Source organism: Myripristis murdjan, chromosome 23 (assembly GCF_902150065.1).
Source record: "Myripristis murdjan chromosome 23, fMyrMur1.1, whole genome shotgun sequence".
NCBI lineage: Eukaryota > Metazoa > Chordata > Actinopteri > Holocentriformes > Holocentridae > Myripristis > Myripristis murdjan.
The window spans coordinates 4,055,951-4,078,993 of NC_044002.1; the positions used below are offsets into that span (position 1 = coordinate 4,055,951).

The window sequence follows — 23,043 nt, forward strand, 5'->3', positions numbered from 1 at the left end:
CTTGGCCTCCATATTTATGGTGTGTAAAAACAACAACATGCTAATTAAAAAACAGTTCAGGTCATAATAGTCTACATGCTGCTTTTTGGACTTTCAGGCTCATAAACATAAACTTATCATTTGTTTTGTGTTTGATTATGTGTCCAAATTTTAATATGGAATTACTTGTGAGGTGCCACATGATTCTGTCCTAGGGACCTCAGATTTCCTACTGTATACCAGTATGTTCAGCATGAACTTCTTTCATTAATGGTATCTAAGAAGGATAAATGTCATGTGGCTTGAGCAGTGAAGTTAAAGAATTTGCAACATAGTTCTCAGACAATAAATTTTCCCCTCACAGAGGGAAAACAGAGGCCATCCTCTTTGGCTCTTATGGATGGTCATTTTTTTTTTAATATTCTGTTCCAGCTGCTAGAGGAGAATATCATCACCTTCGTGAAGAGTGAACTGAAAAACCTCCAGAGGTCTCTGAGTCCAGATTACCCAGAATACTTAAAGAAGAAGAGGGAGGATGAGGAGGTGTTCGATGAGGAGGAGGAAGAGCAGAGGAGGAGCACCAGAGAGGCCTTTCTGCAGATCACACTGCACTTTTTGGGGAGAATGAAACAGGAGGAGCTGGTTGAGTGTCTGCAAAGAGGTAAGACGCTTTTAACATGTTGAACAGGATGAAAAGGAGGAATGATTGAAAATGAAAATGTTTGTATTTCTAACTCTTGATCTCAATACAGACACACTTATTAATTCCACAGTAGAAGGGAACTGAGCTCAATCCTCATAGAATATCCAGTAATGATCACATGAAAAGTGTAGCCTTTCACATTTGGATGTAGATTTTTAAGACTCGTTTTCCACAAACCAGTTTTCAGTGCCATGCAGTCACAACTTTGATACAATGATCTGGAAATATTCACATCTCTCACAATAATGTAACATTTACAGATCTATATTTTTGTTGTTTGTTCATTCAGAAACTCTTGCTGCAGTGTACCAACGTGAACTCAAATCGAACCTGAAGAAAAACCCAACACTTCTGAATCAGATCTACACAGAGCTGTACATCACAGAGGGAGGGAGTGGAGAGGTCAACAATGAACATGAAATCAGACAGATTGAAACAGCATCCTGGAAACCATTAAGACCAGAAACACTAATCAAATGTGAAGACATCTTTAAACCTTTACCTGGAAGAGATCAGCCAATCAGAACAGTGATGACAAAGGGAGTGGCTGGTATTGGGAAAACAGTCTTAACACAGAAGTTCACTCTGGACTGGGCTGAACACAAAGCCAACCAGCATGTCCACTTTACATTTCCATTCACTTTCAGAGAACTGAATCTGCTGAAAGGGAGAAAGTTCAGCTTGGTGGAACTTTTTCATCACTTCTTCACTGAGACCAAAGAAGCAGGAATCAGCAGGTTTGAGCAGTTCCAGGTTGTGTTGATCTTTGACGGTCTGGATGAGTGTCGACTTCCTCTGGACTTCAACAACAACCAGATCCTGACTGATGTTACAGAGTCCACCTCAGTGGACATTCTGCTGACAAACCTCATCAAGGGGAACCTGCTTCCCTCTGCTCACCTCTGGATAACCACACGACCTGCAGCAGCCAACCAGATCCCTCATAAATGCATTGGCATGGTGACAGAGGTGAGAGGCTTCACTGACCCCCAGAAGGACGAATACTTCAGGAAGAGATTCAGAGATGAGGAGCAGGCAAGCAGAATCATCTCCCACATCAAGATGTCACGGAGCCTCCACATCATGTGCCACATCCCAGTCTTCTGCTGGGTCACTGCTACAGTTCTGGAGGACATGTTGAAAACCAGACAGAGAGGAGACCTGCCCAGGACCCTCACTGAGATGTACATCCACTTCCTGTTGGTTCAATCCAAAGTACAGAATGTCAAGTTTCATGAGAAAGAAGAGACAGATCCACTCTGGACCAGAGAGACCAGGAAGATGATCCAGTCTCTGGGCAAACTGGCTTTTGAGCAGCTTGAGAAAGGCAACCTGATCTTCTATGAAGAAGACCTGGCAGAGTGTGGCATTGATATCAGAGCAGCCTCAGTGTACTCTGGAGTGTTCACACAGATCTTTAAAGAGGAACGTGGGCTGTACCAGAACAGGGTTTACTGCTTTGTGCATCTGAGCATTCAGGAGTTTCTAGCTGCTGTTTATGTCTTTCTGACCTTCACCAACTCTGGAGTCAATCTGCTGTCAGAACAACAGTCACCCTCCAGGTGGTCTATACGATTCAGCAAGAAGTCTAAACTAAAACTCCATCAGAGCGCTGTGGACAAGGCTCTAGAGAGTCCAAATGGACATCTGGATCTGTTCCTCCGCTTCCTTCTGGGTCTTTCACTTCAGACCAATCAGACTCTCCTACGAGGCCTGCTGACACAGACAGGAAGTAGCTCACAGACCACTCAGAAAACAGTCCAGTACATCAAGGAGAAGATTAGGGATCATCCTTCTCCAGAGAGAAGCATCAACCTGTTCCACTGTCTGAATGAACTGAATGACCATTCTCTAGTGGAGGAGATCCAACAGTACCTGAGATCAGGAAGTCTGTCCACAGACAAACTGTCTCCTGCTCAGTGGTCAGCTCTGGTCTTCATCTTGCTGTCATCCGAGGAAGAGTTGGACGTGTTTGACCTGAAGAAATACTCCACTTCAGAGGAAGCTATTCTTAAGCTGCTGCCAGTGGTCAAAGTCTCCAATAAATCTGTGTAGGTTCATAGATGGCTGGATATATCCAAAACATGATGCTTTCTACATATGAGAAAAATAAATTTAAAGTTTTTGTTTTCATCTTTAACTCCTCTTCAGGCTGAGTGGCTGTGGTCTGTCAGAGAGAAGCTGTGCAGCTCTGGCTTCAGTTCTCAGGTCCCAGTCCTCTAGTCTGAGAGAGCTGGACCTGAGTAACAACGACCTGCAGGATTCAGGAGTGAAGCTGCTCTCTGCTGGACTGGAGAGTCCACACTGTAGACTGGAGGCTCTCAGGTAAGGTACTGTTACTGTTTTTTCCTCCTAAACTAAGGTCCAGTGTCTGAAAGCAGTTTCTCTCACCCAAGTAATCATGAATGTAATGTGTACCATATAACCATATAAGATATATATCAGGAGCATCTTTTAGAACATTAAGAAAATCCAATTCAGTTCAGTTTTCAGTTCAGCTTTATTTATATTGCACATTCCATACATTTGAATGCAGGGCAATGTGCCTCACAAAAATAATTAAAAAAGCATATAGACTCAAAAATGTATTCAAATTGATATGTTTTTATGCTTTTCAATAATGACAACAACACAAAGACAAGGTAAAACCAGGCAGCAAGTTAGAGCTGCAGTTAAAAGAGACAATCAGTATTAACAAAAATAAATAAATAAATAAAACAGTGCCGAGGTAAAAGCCAAGTTAAAAAGGTGGGTCTTCAATTTCTGTTTAAAACTTTAAAAAGAGTTAGCTGCTCTTAGAGAGGGTGGAAGACTCTTGCAAGGGCGAGAACCATAGAAACTAAAGCCGACCTCAGCATATTTTTTAGACCTGGCTCTGGGAACGGTCAGGAGGAGGGAGTCACAGCAAAGGACATGAAATTGAAGGTCAGACACATGCAGAAGCAAGACCATTCTGAACTGTAAAAACAAATTAAATAATCTTAAGATCAGTTATAAAATGTACAGGCAGTGAAGGGATTTTGAAACAGAAGTAATGTGCAGTCTCCTCCTGGTATTGGTCAAAACTCTGGCGGCAGCATTTTGGACAGGTTGTAGCTGCCCTTGAGTCTTTTTGGGCAGTCCAGACAGAAGTGATTCTCTGTAATCAAGCCTACTCATAACAAATGCATGTAGGAGTTTCTCTGTGTCATCTTGTGTGAGCATGGGTCTGACTTAAGAAATATTGTTAGGGACTAGGGACTACTGTATAGCCACTGTACACAGAAAACACTGTTGTTAAATAATTTGTTATTAATTAATAACTGAGATATTCATGGTCTCTGGTTATTATTTATTATTGTAGTTATTATTAGTGAATGATCAGGAGTCACTAAGGATCAAGTCATTGCCATTCATGCTTGCTTGTCCATCAGACCTCAGGCTTTCTGTGTTTTTATCCTCAACAAATGTTTTAATGAAAATAATGATGTTTTTTTCTTACATGTATATTTTTAATGGTAGTCAAATAAATTTATCCAATAAAAATAACCATTAGTAGTAATATGAAAGCAGTGCTTCAAAACACAGTAATGACATTAACATATTAGGGAATAACATTCTCTTATCTTTTCCTGTCCATTCAGGCTGAGTGTGTGTAATCTGTCAGAGAGAAGCTGTGCAGCTCTGGCCTCAGCTCTCAGATCCCAGTCCTCTAGTCTCAGAGAGCTGGACCTGAGTAACAACGACCTGCAGGATTCAGGAGTGAAGCTGCTCTCTGCTGGACTGGAGAGTCCACACTGCAGACTGGAGGCTTTCAGGTCAGAATTCCTCACCACACTCAACACATGACCAATGAAATCCTGATTTACGTGCAGCTTCAGGAACTGAACACTTCCTAACCTGTGTAGGGTTTCCCGTGCAAAGAAAATACAGAGCAGATGATGTGGTCGACTGCTGGCCAACATGTTTTTGTCCCTGTATTTGTGATGGTTAAAGTTTTGGACAACATTTAACTGCATAATCCCAGTCAGTTTGTCAGTCAGTTTGTTTGTGTATGTGCATGTTTGCAGGTTGTCAGGCTGTCTGCTCACACAGGAAGGCTGTGCTGCTCTGGCCTCAGCTCTGAGCTCCAACCCCTCCCATCTGAGAGAGCTGGACCTGAGCTACAATCATCCAGGAGACTCAGGAGTGAAGCTGCTCTCTGCTGGACTGGAGGATCCAACCTGGAGACTGGAGGCTCTCAGGTATGGAGAGACACACACAATGTCTTATACAGGCATGAGGAATATTGTTGTATGTTTAATGGTAGATATGAGTGACATCATCTGGTAAATCATTCATAGGGAAGGTTATTTACTGCCCATGTTTCCATCCTCAAAGATAATCTGCTGCTCTGACTCTGTTTCTTCCTCCAGGGTGGACCATGGTGGAGAGCAGAGGTTGAAACCAGGTGTGAGGAAGTGTAAGTGCGGATTTACTTTGATTCATGAGCACAAAATATTCAGCTGTTTAGATGGTGTAGCTACAGTTTCTGCTGTTAGTTCTGAGCTGCTTTTATGTGTTGAACCAAACAAAAGCAGATGCGATGCTCGGCTACAAAGACAATCAAGGTTTTCCAATTTGACATTTAGGCATCTCCCCAAATTAAGTTTCAAACTCTCAAAACAATTAAACATGCTAAAAATGAGACACAATTCATGTGGTTGTCTGTGTTGGTTCTCAGACATCCAGGTCATGGTTATTCATATACAGCTGAATCGAGGGCCCCTGGACTTGTTTGTAGATTCTCCAAGACTCAAAGATGGTCGTCACAACAGGGAGGAGCACTAAGAAGCCCATGACCTGGAGAACATCCTCACACAAGTTAAATACCTGGGACTTAGCAGCCTGTCAGAACTGGAGAAGCTTCTTGGATTAGAAGTGAAACATCTTAAGAATGTACATACAAGTCCAGTTGACCTTGATTCAATTCTATGTGGACTTCATGTACTTACGAAATAAAAAGCAACGCAAAACTATGAAGCACTGCAACAACAATTTTTCATGCAGTTCTTCTTCTCACCAACTTGAATAAACCTGACAACCAGTCATGGTTCTTTGCTTTAATTTTGTACCAAAGCATGAAGAACATTAATTTAAGGCATTAAGGATTATGCATGAAGCATTTTGTGAATATAGTTTACGCCAAGTTAAAGCAACTTCAAGGAGTTTTTAACTGGTTATGAAACAGTCTCAGTTTGCTGTCCAGAGCGAAATATCCTCACTGCATGCATTGCGTTTTCATCTTTTTTAGAGAAGCTAAGCCACCCCTCAAGCATTCGCTCAGTCAGTCAGGGTCCAGGATGTAAACATTCTTTCACTTGCATTCAAAACGAAACCAGATCAAGATCTTTGCAACACGAGGCGGTGGTGCTCATGGAACTGGTCTTCGTCCCACGGAGCACTACTGCTTTTGAGCACGGGGGCTGCCAAAATCAATACAAAATCCAAGTTCCTTGTTGCTTTAACGCAATCAAGATTATGCATGAGCATTTTGAGAATATAGTTTATATCAAGTCAATACATATCTGCAAAGAATTAAATAGTCTAAATGTAGTTTAGTGTCTGTGTAAATGGCTCTTACAGATGTAAAGAGTAAGATTCAGATTCAGATCCTGCTGTAAATGAGGAGAATGGTTCACTATCAAAGTGTTAACAAATCAGTAATCAAACTGTTAATAAATCAGCAAATAAGAGACACAACAGGTATTATGTCTTCTCTCCATCAGATGCCTGTGAAGTCAAAATGGACACAGACACCACAAACAGAGAACTCGTCCTGTCTGATGACAACAGAACAGTGACACGGGTGAGAGAGAGGCAGCCGTATCCTGATCACCCAGAGAGGTTTGACCACTGGTGGCAGATCCTGTGTAGAGACGGTCTGACTGGTCGCTGCTACTGGGAGGTCGAGTGGAAAGGAGAGGTTCGCACGGCAGTGGCTTACAGAGGAATCAGAAGGAGAGGAGGCCGAGAAGACTGTGTACTTGGGTGTAATGACAACTCCTGGAGTCTGTACTGCTCTGATCAGAGGTTCACTGCCTGTCACAACAACAGGAGAGCAGACATCCCTGCGCTGCCCTCCTCTAACAGAGTGGCAGTGTATCTGGACTGGCCCGCTGGCTCTCTGTCCTTCTACAGCGTCTCCTCTGACTCACTGATCCACCTCCACACCTTCACCTGCACATTTACTGAGCCGCTGTACCCGGCGTTTGGGTTTTGGTCTGACTCCTCAGTGTCTCTGTGTCAGACTTGAGGAGGGAGAGTTTCCTCCTGTGTGGAGAAACACTCACACTGCTGATCAAAGACAGCTGCTGACATGATATCACTCTGTACACCACCTTGTAATTTTATTTATTTTATTTTACTATCCAAATGTATTTTCTGTTTAATTAGTATTACAAGATTATTGTGAACAATTTAGAACTAACATTTGTAAAGGACCAAGCAGTGACTAGGAAGGACTCTTCCTTTTATAGCCTCCTGCCATTGACAAGGACTTCCCTCCAGCTTCCACTGTCAGTGTGAAGTATACTATTGTGATCTTAGGATTGTAAAGTAGCTAATAAAAGAGCATATATATTTTTCAGACCAAGGAGACTTTCTGATTAAGGATTTCAGAAAAGCAGAATAGTTTATGGAAGTCATGAGGATTCTTTAAATTTAAACTCTTTGCATCATCTCTGCTGAAAGGAGATTAACCTTGGGTCATCAATCTCCAGCACCACTTCAGAGTTCCACTGATGAGACTGCATTTAATTTATTTGTACAGGCTATGATCCTCAGGCTTACTGAAAGTTTCTTAAATGATGTATCTCTCTGTGGTTTGAAAGGAATGGCAATCAATTCTCAACAGAATAAAACTGGGGAATGCCTCAGGAGTACAGGACAACTCTTTTACCCTGTCCCTATCATAATCCAAAATATAAAAGTATTTTGTGCTTTCGTTTATGTTTTTGTGCACATTTGACATCAAAACATTAGACATTCGATTCAAGACAGGCATTTATAAGTGTTCCATTACCTCTAAGGGTTATCTGTCCTGAGGGGTTTTATCCTTAACATTAGTAAGCAAAGTGGTGCACCCTGCATAGTCAGAATGTGTGTGTTGTGTTGGTCAAAAAGGATGTTTCCTGGCCCCAGCCTAAGGAAATGAGGAAGGAAGTGGCTGGCCAGTGGAGGGCGGTCTCATTCGGGTCTAATTCATGTTTCATGGTTTACTGTGAGATCACGTTGAGCAAGAGGTGAGGAACTGAATAAGAGGAAATGCTTGCATGAGAGATGTTATGAGTATTTTAAGAGCATGGAGCAGTTCCTGTAAACTATGTCCAGCTAAGTGAAGTGAGCGGGAAAGAAAAAGTAAAAGTAAAGTAAAGAAAAGAAAATGAAGTGCACTGGAGGCAATTTTTTTAAAATACATTTATTTATTGTATCACAGGCAGTGCCACATAAAGTAATATAAAAAATGAGCCAAATGAAATGAGACATTCATGTAGTTTTACTGAAACCAAGCATGTTATTTCCATCACCATTACCATGTAGTGACACAAAAAGGTCCTCCAGTTCTCAGTGTCACCAGCTCCACAAGTGAGACACTGTGAGTGAGTTCTGCCCAGGTCTCTTGAACATTATTTTTCCCTGTGTCCCTTTTAAATCCTCTGCTTTAACAGGCATATGAAGTGGCATACATGCAAACACTGTCATACTTCTAATGTGTGGAGTTAAAATGAAAACTTATACTCAAGTGTTTACTCAAGTGTGGGCGTGGCCAGAACTCTGAACTGCAAGACAAAGGCATACCGTCATACTTTCACTTTCACTTGGACTGCACCGGGCCCAAAGCTAGGGCCGATTCTCTTCAAGCAGATTTTCAACAAAGAAGGCGATTATACGGTAAGCAGCACTTCCATATTATTGTGTAACGTTATATTGAACGTTGTAGTGTATTTACTGAGTCTATCCAAGTGTATTTTAGTTCATACAAATCAGCATGATAAAACAAAACCCAGCAGGCCTAGTAAGCAGCAGCTGCTCCTGCGTGTCACTGGCTTTTATGGCAGCGGCTCTGTTCACCTGCCCTTAAAGGGGTTTGTGAACAGACCCGCTGCTGACGTTCAAAACATAACTTTCCTAGCAGTTTTCATTCAGTCAGTCTTAAACGAATCCTCAACAATGTCGTGGAGTTGTTCTCTGTCTTACTCTGTAACCTTTAATCCGGCTAGTTTTCACAGAAATGATGACGACAACCACTTGGATAAGGAAGCGGAGTCACGCCAAAAAAAAAAAAAAAAAAAAAAAAAAAAAGCCAGTCACAATAAAGAAAGTGGTGGGACATTAAACCATCGAAAGCACTGAAACTGTTTAGCCGTTACACCACGCTTTAGCAAGATTTATGTTATTATTATCGTTTTTATTATTTGGAAAAAAAAAAAAAAAAAAGTGTTACTTTCACTTTGCCTCTGACCGCCTTCTCCTCCCTATTAACCTGTGACTGCTCAGCGGTGCAAGGTCGCCATCAAGTGGATATATCTGATCTGACATTTTAATATTTAATTTTAATAATAGTAAAAAAAAAAAAAGTTTGATTTTATTGTTTCAATTATTAGTTATTTTTTGTTTTCGTTATTACTAATTTTAAATTTTCATTTTCTGAACTAATGCTATGGCAATTTTTTTCCTTTGCTGATTTGCAAATCCCTTTATTCCTTATGTTTTTTAAAGAAATCACGCGAATTTGCACACATTTCTAAGAGATAAATTGTTTTGATGTCATACTTGTACACTGACAAGTTGTGGTGAGATTAAATCTGAAAGAAGAAAATTTTATTTATTTTATTTTATTTTATTTATTTTCCCTTTTCTGCATCATAACAGTGTCAGGTTTAGCACAAGAACCCAAGGAGCAGACTCTGAGCTTGACAGAAGAAACCATATTTATTATTAACATGGCAGGCTGGTTGGCAGGTAGAACTGCACGAGACAGAAACAAGAATTTGGAAAATGGGCAATCTAGCAGACAAAATGACTTTAGTCAAGAAAGGCTAGACTTCTCTGGTACTACTGAGTGCAGAGAGACGATGCTGCAGGGACTGGATCACTGCAGAGTAGATAAACTGTGAGGTGACCAACTGATTAGGAACAGGGGAGCTTGACTACTGAGGCAGAGCCGGTGTGGATCATTGCAAGGAGGCAGAGCAGACTGAGCTGACAGAGTGCAGGGGGCTGAGACCAGGAACAGACATGCAGACAAACAGACTGACTGGCATAAAAACAAATACAGAGAAACACAAGCACACCAACAAAAGTCAGACAGAAGACCTGCAGAACTGTCACTCAGACTGCTTCGTGACAAAGACTTTCTAGGATTAAAATAACAGTGAAATGAAACTATTCCTCATTTTTAAACCTCTCAGGACCCCTCGGGGTGTCCAGACTCCACTTTTAAAACCTGTGGCCTGTATGATATGATCTCTGATTTGCGATCATAGCAGAGGACAAACTCGTCTTTAATTTTTCCTTTACAGTGCTAACACAGCATGTTGGGTGTGTTTTTATAAAGGTGTGCACTCTACTATGAATGTCTCAGAGGAGACAGAGGAGAAGGTCCATCCCTCTGAAACCTCTCTGTCTGGAGAACATGGCAGCCAGACCACAGACACAAGGTAAGATGGGGATCTCTTGTCTGTCCATGTTGTCCATCTCATTGCTGTGAATTTATAGCAATTTATAACATTGTTACTCACAGTAAATGATTTGTCTGTGTTGTGTTGAAGCCCAGTCCAGCAGGAGAGACCAGGCTCCCCTGTACCCAGCTGTGCGTCCATGAAAAGTGATCATTCCAGAAGGTCACCTATTGAGTTTAAAGATGGACACCACTCAACTGAACAAAGGCAGGAATTTAAATTGGTAGATGAATATAAATGAATTGGTTGTTGCTGGGTTGAAGGATTTCCCTTTTCATTCTAATGAAAACCAATACTGATCTAAAAATTTAGCACATAAACATTAAGACATGTCATAGTCTTTACTTGTCATACATGCAGCCTTGCCCTGTTTTGCATTGATTTGGCTCAGAATGACACACTGATTACTGATGCAAAGAGCAAGGAAAGCATTACAAGTTCATTCAGATTATTTAAGCTGTTGAACTGCTGATTTTCTGGTCAAAGGCTGCTCCACTGGTAGTTTGACTGACAACTACCAACCATTTTTTTTAAATCAATCTTTTGTTTCTACCAGAATCCAGAAGAAGAGACCAGACTCCCCTGTACCCAGCTGTGTGTCCATGAGAAGTGATCATTCCAGAAGGTCACCTATTGAGTTTAAAGATGGACACCACTCAACTGAACAAAGGCAGGAATTTAAATTGGTTGATGAATATAAATGACTTGGTTTGTTGTGGCTGGCTTGAAGGATTTCCCTGTTCATTCTAATGAAAACCAATACTGATCTAAAAATTTAGCACATTCGCATTAAGACATGTCATATTCTTTACTTGTCATACATGCAGCCTTGCCCTGTTTTGCATTGATTTGGCTCAGAATGACATACTGGTTACTGATGCAAAGAGCAAGGAAAGCATTACAAGTTGATACAGATTATTTAAGCTGTTGAACTATCAATCTTTTGTTTCGACCAGGATCCAGCAGGAGAGACCAGACTCCCCTGTACCCAGCTGTGTGTCCATGAAAAGTGATCATTCCAGAAGGTCACCTATTGAGTTTAAAGATGGACATCACTCATCTGGGCAAAGGCAAGAATTTTAAATTGGATGATTAAGATAGATTAGTCAGTTGTTACCAGATTCCTCTCTGTAGAACTAACAAGTCATGCTTCTGAGTTAGTTTTGTCATCCAGTAATAGAAGCAGCATTTATGGTGGTGTTCACCTGGATACATTATGACAGTATACAGTCACCTTATCCTATTAGTGTGTGTGTGTGTGTGTGTGTGTGTGTGTGTGTGTGTGTGTCTGTGTGTTTGTGAATATGTGGAAACCCAATGCTTCATTTTTGTCTCTAGAATCTACCAGCAGAAGTCCAAGGTCTTCCATGGTCAGTCTGCCCAGAAGCATAAAACAGACCTGCACTCCATATTTATGGTATGCAAATGCACATCAGCACCTTTTTTGTCAACTACAAACAAAATGTAAAACAACCATGTTGCTCACAATATTCTTGATACCATACTCTTAAAATCATTGTGACTATTGGATTTGATGCTGTGTCCATAAAGCCAATGTGTATATTTTCTACATTATTCCAATCCAGCTTCTTGAGGAGAACATTGTCAGTTTTGTGAAGAAGGAGCTGAAAAAATTCCAGAGGTCTCTGAGTCCAGATTACTCAGAATGCTTCGAGAGGCAGGAGGAGGATGAGGAGGTGGTGGATGGCCAGGAGGAAGAGCAGAGGAGGAGCAGCAGAGAGGCTTTTCTACAGATCACACTGCACTTTCTGAGGAGAATGAAGCAGGAGGAGCTGGCTGACTCTCTGTGGAGCAGTAAGAGGCTTTTTTTTTTTTTTTGACAGGACTCACATGATGTCGAGGTCATTATCACATTCCCACTCTAACATCATCTCAATTTTCCGATCATATTATTAAGGAACCAAGCACCCTATTGTAATTGGTTCATTTATATTTTTGGCCACTTTTAATCTATTGACTTATAGGAATTCAAAATGTTGCAAAAATGACTAATCAGATTGAAAATGCCATAAACTCATGAAACAGAGTTTGATTGAGATTTGATTTCATGTGAATATTAAAATAAAGTCAATTAGATCTGACAAACTTTGTTTGTTTGTAGCTTATACAGATCGTGAGATACGACTTATTTCATAAAAATATGTGACAATAGTGATACTGAAGCCCTGTTACTGCCACGTATAAAGCTGTGACAGTTGACACTACATTTGCCATAACTTTGTAGAGAAGAACATAAGCAGAAAAATACGGCTTAGGTCTCCTGAGGCCAGCACAATAACCTACCTTGCAGAATGGATTGCATTACACATGGGTGCTTGGACCGCTTTGATAGTTCTTTGCAGCTATGTTTGTTATATTATTATTTGTCATTTGTACTCATTAACTTATTTTTTATTTGCTTATGCAGTAGCTCTTGCTGCAGTGTGCCAATGTGAACTCAAATCAAACCTGAAGAAGAAGTTTGAGTGTGTGTTTGAGGGAATTGCTAAAGCAGGAAACCCAACACTTCTGAACCAGATCTACACAGAGCTGTACATCACAGAGGGAGGGAGCGGAGAGGTCAACAGTGAACACGAAATCAGACAGATTGAAAGAGCACGCAGGAAATCAGCAAGACCAGAGACAACAATCACATGTCAAAACATCTTTAAACCTTTACCTGCAGTATATAAACCAATCAGAACACTGGTGACAACAGGAGTGGCTGGCATTGGGAAAACAGTCTTAACACAGAAGTTCACTCTGGACTGGGCTGAACACAAAGCCAACCAGCATGTACACTTCACATTTCCATTCACCTTCAGAGAACTGAATCTGCTGAGAGGGAGAAAGTTCAGCTTGGTGGAACTTCTTCATCACTTCTTTACTGAGACCAAAGAAGCAGGAATCAGCAGGTTTGATCAGTTCCAGGTTGTGTTGATCTTTGACGGTCTGGATGAGTGTCGACTTCCTCTGGACTTCAACAACAACCAGATCCTGACTGATGTTACACAGTCCACCTCAGTTGACGTTCTGCTGACAAACCTCATCAGGGGGAACCTGCTTCCCTCTGCTCGCCTCTGGATAACCACACGACCTGCAGCAGCCAACCAGATCCCTCCTGAGTGTGTTGACATGGTGACGGAGGTGAGAGGCTTCACTGACCCCCAGAAGGAGGAATACTTCAGGAAGAGATTCAGAGGTGAGAAGCAGGCCAGCAGAATCATCTCCCACATCAAGACGTCACGAAGCCTCCACATCATGTGCCACATCCCAGTCTTCTGCTGGATCACTGCTACAGTTCTGGAGGACATGTTGAAAACCAGACAGAGAGGAGACCTGCCCAGGACCCTGACTGAGATGTACATCCACTTCCTGTTGGTTCAATCCAAAGTACAGAATGTCAAGTATCATGGAAGAGCTGGGACAGATCCACTTTGGACCAGAGAGACCAAGGAGATGATCATGTCTCTGGGCAAACTGGCTTTTGAGCAGCTGGAGAAAGGCAACCTGATCTTCTATGAAGCAGACCTGGCAGAGTGTGGCATTGATATCAGAGCAGCCTCAGTGTACTCAGGAGTGTTCACACAGATCTTTAAAGAGGAGCGTGGGCTGCACCAGAACAGGCTTTACTGCTTTGTGCATCTGAGCATTCAGGAGTTTCTGGCTGCTTTGCATGTATATGTGTTATTCATCAACACTGGAGTCAATCTGCTGTCAGAAGAACAATCAGTGTTCTGGTGGCCTACATTCTTAACAACAACATCCAAGGAAAATGACCTCCTCCAGAATGCTGTGGACAAGGCTGTAGAGAGTCCAAATGGACATCTGGATCTGTTCCTCCGCTTCCTTCTGGGTCTTTCACTTCAGACCAATCAGACTCTCCTACGAGGCCTGCTGACACAGAAAGGAAGTAGCTCACAGACCACTCAGAAGACAGTCCAGTACATCAAGGAGAAGATTAGGGAGCTTCCTTCTCCAGAGAGAAGCATCAACCTGTTGCACTGTCTGAATGAACTGAATGACCACTCTCTAGTGGAGGAGATCCAACAGTACCTGAGATCAGGAAGTCTGTCCACAGACAAACTGTCTCCTGCTCAGTGGTCAGCTCTGGTCTTCATCTTGCTGTCATCCGAGGAAGAGTTGGACGTGTTTGACCTGAAGAAATACTCCACTTCAGAGGAAGCTCTTCTTAAGCTGCTGCCAGTGGTCAAAGTCTCCAATAAATCTGTGTAGGTTCATAGAGAACTGGAAAAGTTAATTATGCTGCATATCATTTTTATATAAGATATGACATATAAACACTTAACAAATTTTGTTTTTTAATGTTTTTGTTTTTTCAGGCTGAGTAGCTGTAAACTTTCAGAAAGAAGCTGTGAGGCTCTGGCTTCAGTTCTCAGCTCCCAGTCCTCTAGTCTGAGAGAGCTGGACCTGAGTAACAACCAGCTGCAGGATTCAGGAGTGAAGCTGCTCTCTGCTGGACTGGAGAGTCCACATTGTAGACTGGAAACTCTGAGGTTAGATCAGATTATGATACTTTTATGTAACAAGGTGTTGTAACTGTAATATTGCATGCTGTTTGTTATGTCTGTGCTGGTTCTTGTTTGTGGTCATCTACATTTTCTTCCTGGTGCAAGCAAAATAATTTTGAGTGTTATGATAAAAACATGCTGTATTGTTTGTGTGGGTTGTATTGCTCTTCTTCCATGCTGTGTTTCTTTTGTTCTGCTGAAAGGACAAGCAGGTATACTTGAGTAACACACTGGTCCCCTTGTTCATTGACAGTGAGTCACTCTGGAAAACTAAATACCTAAAGTATTTTTTTTCTTGTCCATTTTATTAGTTTAACACAAAATAAACTCTCAGAGAGAAGCTGTGCAGCTCTGGCCTCAGTTCTCAGATCCCAGTCCTCTAGTCTGAGAGAGCTGGACCTGAGTAACAACGACTTGCAGGATTCAGGAGTGAAGCTGCTCTCTGCTGGACTGGAGAGTCCACACTGTAGACTGGAGGCTCTCAGGTAAGAATTATTATTATTTCAATTATTTATTGTTTCCTAATGGATTTGACACAAATCAGGCAAGTAATCTTGAACCCATTCAACACAATCATTTAAACCCTGTTTTACAAGCAGGTGAATATCAGTGAAGACATTATATCATTTTAAACCAGGGGTATCCAAACATGTGCCATGGTGGGCCAAGAAGCTGCAGGACTTCATTCCAACCAAAAACTCCACCAGGTGATTTTACTGATCACCTTCAAGAGAGGAGGAACCAATCAGTGAAATCACCTGGTGGAGTTTAATACCCAAACCACTCTTCTTTCTGTTGTCGTGTCTTTGGGACTTGAGATGCTCCACAATGGTCTGTTTCCTCAGATAATCCACCGAGTGCTGACAAACTTTACAGTACAACACCCCCGCTCTCATAAAAATCTTTGGCAAATTCATATGCCATATCTCTGGCAGTGATCCGTGTTGCTAAATGACGTTGCCTCAGCTCCTCTGCTGTATATTTGATTTTCGACATCTTTTAGTTGTTAAAAAAAAGTTATTTTCTCCTCTGTTGTTCCACCTCATGACATGACATTAGCCACAGACAAAGGGGGAGGTATGGGATGCGTTTAGGTACACTGCAACGGGTGCTGCAACACTGTTGTGTTCAAATTCTGCAGAATTTCAGCGGATTTTTCGTCAGAGCATCATGGGCACAGATTCTGTTCGGGCCTGCTCATAACTGTAGTTCACCCTCCAATAGAGGGGGGCAGTAATGCACCCGGTTGCCAACCATCAACCAAAAATAAAAGAAACAGCAGAAGAAGAAGAAACAGTAGAAGAAAAAGAAGAAGGGGGTTTTCCTTCTGCGATTTCTGACCAATGAGAGAACAGTTGGTCCGCGCATGGCATTTGTTAACAACTTTGGACCAATACAGACCATTGCCTTGTGAACACAAACGACCCAAAAGAAAAATGCAACAATTGTATCAATTTAGCCCCTGAATCGAAACAACACAAACGAGCCACAGGTCTGAATACACCCTAAGATTCACCACCAGGTTCCCCTGTCTACTCCCCTAACACAGCAAGAGCTGGAGACCTCTGGTGATGCTGGTTTGCCATGCAGTCAGGATACCTGCCAGATCCACTGTGCTAGCCATCTCAATGACCTGCCTGTTCATTATTCGGTGAACAACTGAATGGGAAAATGTTCCACTCCTACCTCATCTGGGAACTGAGTCCAAGGTCACTTCTACCCCTGCACCCAGATGTGTGGCCGAAGTTGCCTTCACTGCAAGAGTTTGCATTGCACATTCGCGTAGAACTCAGAGAGCACCTGTCTCCCTCATCCAGAGTGCAAGCTTTTAATGACCATGTCTTACCACCAATGCCTCCACTGGAGTGCAGCCTGTCTATGCCCCTGCTTCCAGTTTCTATATTCTATGAGTACCGCCATCATGTGCCTCCATCATGCAGAGAACAGTTGAGGTGGTCAGACCATTCCTATGAGTGTTCAAGCCAGACCATGGTGCTCACACTCTGTTGGTGTCGTGGATGTCTTCCCAGGTGGCCTGGCTGGACAGCAGTTTGCCAGCAGACTACTGAGCTGGGGCAGAATACATAAGCTCTGCTAAGGTTCTGCTCACCTTGGCTACAGCGCAGTAGGTCAGCTGCTGTGGGCTTGGTTCTTGAGAGGGAATGGCTAGAATGCCTAGAGCTCCCTCCTGGTGTAATCAACACAAGGTGCCAGAGAACCTCTCACTACAGCCATTATGCAGCTAAGTAGGCTGCCTTCCAGTGCTTGTGTGTCCACATGGGGATGGATCCTGTATCCTGCCCTCAGGCACAGGTGTTGACATTCCTCCAGCTGTTATTGCCCAGGGGTTTGACTGTGCCCACTTGGAAAACTTATGGCTCTGCCATTTCCTCATGCCATGAGGGTTTTGGTGAGAGTGCAGCTTCTAAGCAGCAGCTGGTTAAATATTCTCTGAGGCATGTAATGTGGCAGAGACCTGCTGTGCTCTCTTTGGCTCCTCCTTTCGGCTTTTTAGGCTGAAGGTTATTTCCAGCGCATTCAGCTTGAGAGCTATCTCCCTGGACCGTTTCTTGCCTCCTAGCCATGAAGAAAAAATTGTCCTTTGGGCAGTGGAATTGTGCTAACATGGCATTGATATGCACAAGGTGCAGATATAGGTGGGACCCTCAATAGGGCAGAAAAGAAAAGACTTCAGTGCTGCACATGCTTGCATGGGGTAAACAAAATAGCAGCAGCCCTTAAGTGTTACGCCTCATATTCGTAGAATCTAGAGATATAATTTGTATCCCACAATTCTTTTACATAAAATTTGGAGTATGAAAGTGGACCAAAGTAAAGTAGAGCTGGCCAAGTCTTTGTAGTTGAGATCATGGCAGCTTTTACTGTCATTTTAGTGCGCCATCATTGCTAATTGTTGGATACTAAAAAAGTATCAAATGCAGCCTGTATTGTGTGTATGTGTATGTTTGCAGGCTGTCAGGCTGTCTGGTCACAGAGGAAGGCTGTGCTGCTCTGGCCTCTGCTCTGAGCTCCAACCCCTCCCACCTGAGAGAGCTGGACCTGAGCTACAATCATCCAGGAGACTCAGGAGTGAAACTGCTCTCTGCTGGACTGGAGGATCCAACCTGGAGACTGGAGTTTCTCAGGTAGCAACAGGCTTGGTTTTTGCCAGGAGCAAGGGACATACTGAGCTATGTTTTCGAACAGTAATATTGTCCAATTTTTATTATAAAGCTGATATTTTATGGGAAATTAGAGAGAAATGCTTTTGTTTCATTATCAAAGAGAGTATGCTTTTCTGACCTTGTTTGCCTTCACTCTCAGAGTGGACCATGGTGGAGTGCAGAGATTGAAATCAGGCCTGAAGAAGTGTAAGTGTGCAGTTCTATTCATTTAAAGAAAGCTGTTCATATGTAACTGTTTAAATGGAAAGCCTGCCTTCACAGTCTGTTCATGTCCTACTGTGAATGAAGATGACGACTAGCATGTGTCATCATGAAACTGTTAAAGGAAAAGTTAAACTGGTAATAAATCAACAATAAGAACCGTTATATTCCATAAAAAATGACATTTTGCTTGCAATGAATGCAGCAGTTTTTTGCAGATAGACTGTGTTTGAACCTGGCATGAAACATTCAGATAAGTTAAGCACATTTTCTAATTACATTTGTCTTGTTCTACCCATCAGATGCCTGTGAAGTCACACTGGAGTCAAACACAGCACACAGAACCCTTTCTCTGTCAAAGGACAAGAGGAAGGTGACCGCGGTGAAAGAGAAGCAGCCGTATCCTGATCACCCACAGAGGTTTGACCACTGGAAACAGGTGCTGAGCACGGAGGGCCTGACTGGACGCTGCTATTGGGAGGTCGAGAGGAAAGGAGAGGTTCATGTTGGAGTGGCATACAAAGGAATCAAAAGGACAGGAAAGGATGATGACTGTCTTCTTGGACAGAACGACAAGTCCTGGAGTCTGTTATGCTCTACTAAGAGTTAGGAGTGTATCTGGACTGGCCTGCTGGCACTCTGTCCTTCTACAGAGTCTCCTCTGACACACTGACCCACATCCACACCTTCAGAACCACTTTCACTGAACCCCTTTACCCTGCATTTGGGTTTGGGGTTTGGTCATCAGGCTCATTAGCATTTCTGCGTCAAACAGAGTAGAGTCACCACTTTTGCATTGCAAGTATGGAAGCTGAGAGGGCAATTCTCCTCGCAATTGTAGCCGAAGAACTGTCTGAGCAGGACATTACTTTCAATAGATCCTTAATAATATGGGCACTGCAAAAGACCTTTGACATCACTGCTACTGTTTTAGCCATCAGACGCAGGAGCAGTGTAATGAAGGCCCTCTTCATTACTAAGTGTTCTGTGCATCTTATAGTACATTTTCTGGAGTTAGGTGGTAAAGGAAATAAGACACAAACTAAATTATTTTTATTGAAATTCTGTTTGTTGTGTTTTGTAGATTTTTGGGTGAGTGATTGAAGGCCAGCCTGTAAAACAAACAAACATACATTTAGTGTGGATAGTTTGGGTAATGCCATGTGCTCATTGTGTGTGATTGTTCAATTGTGCATTCACTTACCTTTCCCTGTGTTCCAATACCCATACTACCATACTATTTAGTATGCAAAAAAAGAAGAATTCACTGATATAGCAACTTGAAATCCATAATGGAGCACTATCATTTTAAATCATGGAGGCTTAAATACAGGCTGATGTTGATTGGATAACACCTCTGACACACCCACAAAACGGAGGACTGTGGAAGGGGGGGTGTTGTGGGAAGGACTTTCTTGTGGTGTGATGACACGCAAGTGATGGACAGTGAAATGCGGTTGTCGTTTCACTGATGGAGCTTTACCTGTCATATACCTTTACCTGTCGTGTTAGAGTTTATGTTTTGGTGTGTTTGTTTTCATGAAAAATATACAACCTCAGTAAACGCAGTTCTGTCCAAACATCAATTAATTTGTTCATCAGAATTATCCCGTATATATTTTTTTTGGTAATTATCACTATACATTTAGGTTGATTGTTACACATATATATGTTAAAACTATCATTATCTGCTGTCGAGTAATGAATGAATGAATGAATATGTTTATTTTGATCACAGCAGCACAACAAATTAAACATAATTAAAGAATTAAAGAAAATGAATATGGCTGGTCGAAAAGGGTTTTTGGCTGAAGCAAAAGCTTATGGCTGCCGAACCCTTGTAATCAATTTCATTTCTCTACGCAGATAAGATATTAATGATAGTAATATGGATGAGTAGTATTTTAACCGCCATGTAGGAATGTAGGTGTGCTAAATACTATATTCAATACATGGTGAGACTCCCGTAAGAGCTTAGGGTCCTATTATGTACTGTAGTTATCTTCTTGCATAAATTGATTTGTGTGTGCATGTACAAATTAAAAACCAATAAACACCAAATAAACAATCAAACAAGTGTCACTTATTTGCTTAAGTCATGTTTAGTTTTGATGAGGTTAAAATAATGCACACATACAGTGTGCACATGCACGCCATGTACATTTTTAATGTACATTTGCAAACTGGAAACATCAAAGCGAAGTTTTGATTTGTACATTCTAACATCACTGCACACTTATTTTTAAAATCTGTGCTTGTCTATGGTGTGTATATTTTCATTTTCATATAGTACATACTTCCTTCCACTCATATGTAGTTCACTTATGTTATAATGTAGTAATGTTATAATGTTTGTATCAAGTTTAATTCTCCACGTTTCATTGTTTAGCCTGTTATTTTTCTTTGTTAAATCCCATCATTTGCATGAGTCCCACCTCTCCATTAAGATGATTGAAGTTTCATTTAAGCTAATGATACTTGAAAATACAAAGTATATTTAGATCAAGCATGTGCATTTATTCTCATACAGCAAAACTGAAAACAGTGCAAAATACACAACACAGTGTTTCTTCTATATTCAGTCATTAGTGTTGGGCCAGTAAAAAGTGAAAATGTGTCATTAAAAGAAAATACTACTGGAGTTCGATCTTACCCAAAATGGTGAAGCAGACTTATAGGTCCTTTAAAACATTCAGAATTGCTGCTTTTATGATGATGAATGCAGCAATTTTAAATTCCAAGTGTTTAGGAGCTGCAGTGAAAACTGGGACTGACAATATGACAACAGCTGAGTAAAGATCATACTAGGAATCAAAATCAATCACACTTAACCACCAGCAGTGCAAAAACATTGTGAAACACCGGCTATGTTTACACACATGGAGAATTGCCTTAACGCAGTTCTGTCAAGAATCAATCATGTCATTAGCATAACCATTTATTGCAAATAGAGATGACAATACAGTTCAGCTTACTGGTATGGTTGTACTCTCGGGGTTGCTCCATGCTGTGGTTATGTGGCATAAGAGCACAGTAATAGGGAGCAATCAATTATTATTATTGTTATTATAATTATTATTAGTTGTAGTAGTAGTAGTCGTAGTAGTAGTATTGTTTGTTTGTTTGTTTTTGCATGCAGAACAAATTATTGAAATTATTTTCACCTATTCTAAAATGTTGTCTTTTTACATACAGGGACCTAAAAAGACCCTAGGGCATTCAATGAGCCCAAGGAGGTCATTGAATCTTCCAGAGGGGTGGCTTATATAATTTGAGTAAATATTCTTCTGCTGGCCTAATATTCAATTCAGTGTAATGAAGGCCACACTAACCTGGCATTGTTGGAGATCCTTGATTTGCAGTTAGAGCAGCCCTTATTATTAAGGCATGGATCCAAATGTAGCAACTAAACATTCATTCTGTGAGCTCTACTTAAGCATAGAACCACAAGATAAATTTCAAGATTACTAATGCTGTTTACACCAAATTTCTACCCTGCCTCTGCAACTTAAAAATAGTAACATCAGACAATTTTACTTTCCGTATCACAGAATGTACCACCCTCTACCACCGCTCACTCTGTGACTGTGGAGCTGAGTTAAGAGGAATATCCCTCAAGTCAACGTCTGTAAGGCCCTAACCAGTTCTTTGTAAGAAGTCCTTAATGGTTTACAGCAGAAAAGAACCTGTGGCATTGATGAATGACTTTCTTCAATTCTTTTTGTGGCCTGAGGGTGATTTAAAGCAAGAAGTTGTGGTATACAGGATGATCACACATTGGTTCGGGGCCATATCTTTACCCAGTTGTGCTTGTTATGCTCTGGGAGACTGCAGGAGATAACCAGAACAGTTTCCCTGCTGAGGTAATTGACGGAGTCTACAGAAACTTCTACACAGACCACTATTTTAAGAGTTTTCTGTCTGAGGAGGAGGCTGTGGAAATGATCAGGAATTTGACTGTTTTTTGCCTTACAAGAGGCCTCCATTTGACAAAATGGATCAGCAACAATTGTGGAGTATTGTGGAGAAGCTTCAACTTGAGGAATCATGTTTAAAGTATATCACAAAAGGGGACAAGAGATTTCAAACCTTCATGGTGAACAGGATTTCTATCATCCAAAGAGCAATCAATGTCCCACAACAGAGGTATGTTCATGCCACCCAGAATCCTACAGACAACGCCTCAAGGGGATTTTAGATGGATCATTTGTTGACAGTGAGAATGTGGATTGATGCATGCATCATGAAAATAAGCTTGGAAAAGAATCAAAAAAGAAAATAATTGACATATGAGGATGCAGACATCAGTGGCAAAGTGGAACAGGAAATGCAATGGATTAAAGCTGCATAAGGAAGACAAATTTTGATTCCAAAACCAACATTTATCCACTCTAATACTAAAACACATTCATGATCATGGGCCATGGTGGAGGAAACCACCTTCTCTCCAGATTGCACAGGAAACATTGGATAACGGATTGGATAATGCAGCAACAAGAAAGATCCTGACCAACTGTGGCTTCTGCAGGTGCCATAAACGGAAGTCAGGTGAGCAAAATAGCAGCAGTTGATAGCCCCAGTACAGAACTCATACAGACATAATTAAATCTCTGTTTATCCATATTTATGCATTGGAAAAAATGAACATTAATTGATTTGGTTTTAGTCTTGAACTCTTTTTGCTCTGGTTCTGGTCTTGACTCCCTCAAGATCTGGTCTTCACTTGAACTCAACTAGATCTG

At 41.5% G+C, this 23,043-nt stretch overlaps 2 protein-coding genes and 1 long non-coding RNA gene across 3 annotated transcripts; 2 read left to right on the plus strand and 1 right to left on the minus strand.

Moving 5' to 3' along the window:
• Positions 1–7,098, plus strand: LOC115355257 (protein NLRC3-like). Its single transcript, XM_030045978.1, has 8 exons — positions 1–19; positions 412–640; positions 987–2,733; positions 2,834–3,007; positions 4,306–4,479; positions 4,732–4,905; positions 5,077–5,123; positions 6,430–7,098. The coding sequence occupies exons 1-8, from the start codon at positions 17–19 to the stop codon at positions 6,954–6,956; spliced, it is 3,075 nt and encodes a 1,024-aa protein (XP_029901838.1). The 5' UTR covers positions 1–16; the 3' UTR covers positions 6,957–7,098.
• On the minus strand, positions 963–12,891 carry LOC115355258 (uncharacterized). The gene is made up of 2 exons (XR_003927863.1): positions 12,853–12,891; positions 963–1,012 (listed from the first exon to the last, which is right to left on the minus strand). It is a non-coding gene; the product is annotated as an uncharacterized LOC115355258 (long non-coding RNA).
• On the plus strand, positions 8,536–20,301 carry LOC115355256 (protein NLRC3-like). The gene is given in 11 exon segments (XM_030045977.1): positions 8,536–8,593; positions 10,260–10,362; positions 10,474–10,590; positions 11,722–11,800; positions 11,970–12,198; positions 12,812–14,615; positions 14,727–14,900; positions 17,888–18,061; positions 18,240–18,286; positions 18,604–18,903; positions 18,906–20,301. Coding segments are annotated over 10 exon segments (3,189 nt in total). The 5' UTR covers positions 8,536–8,593; positions 10,260–10,273; the 3' UTR covers positions 19,082–20,301.
• Positions 20,302–23,043: the final 2,742 nt, after the last annotated feature.

Bases quoted from the DNA above. Each gene is read 5' to 3' on its own strand.
- LOC115355257 (XM_030045978.1), top strand. The intron at 4,480-4,731 runs GTCAGAATTCCT...GCATGTTTGCAG, and splicing joins TGCAGACTGGAGGCTTTCAG to GTTGTCAGGCTGTCTGCTCA. The intron at 5,124-6,429 runs GTAAGTGCGGAT...TCTCTCCATCAG, and splicing joins GAAACCAGGTGTGAGGAAGT to ATGCCTGTGAAGTCAAAATG.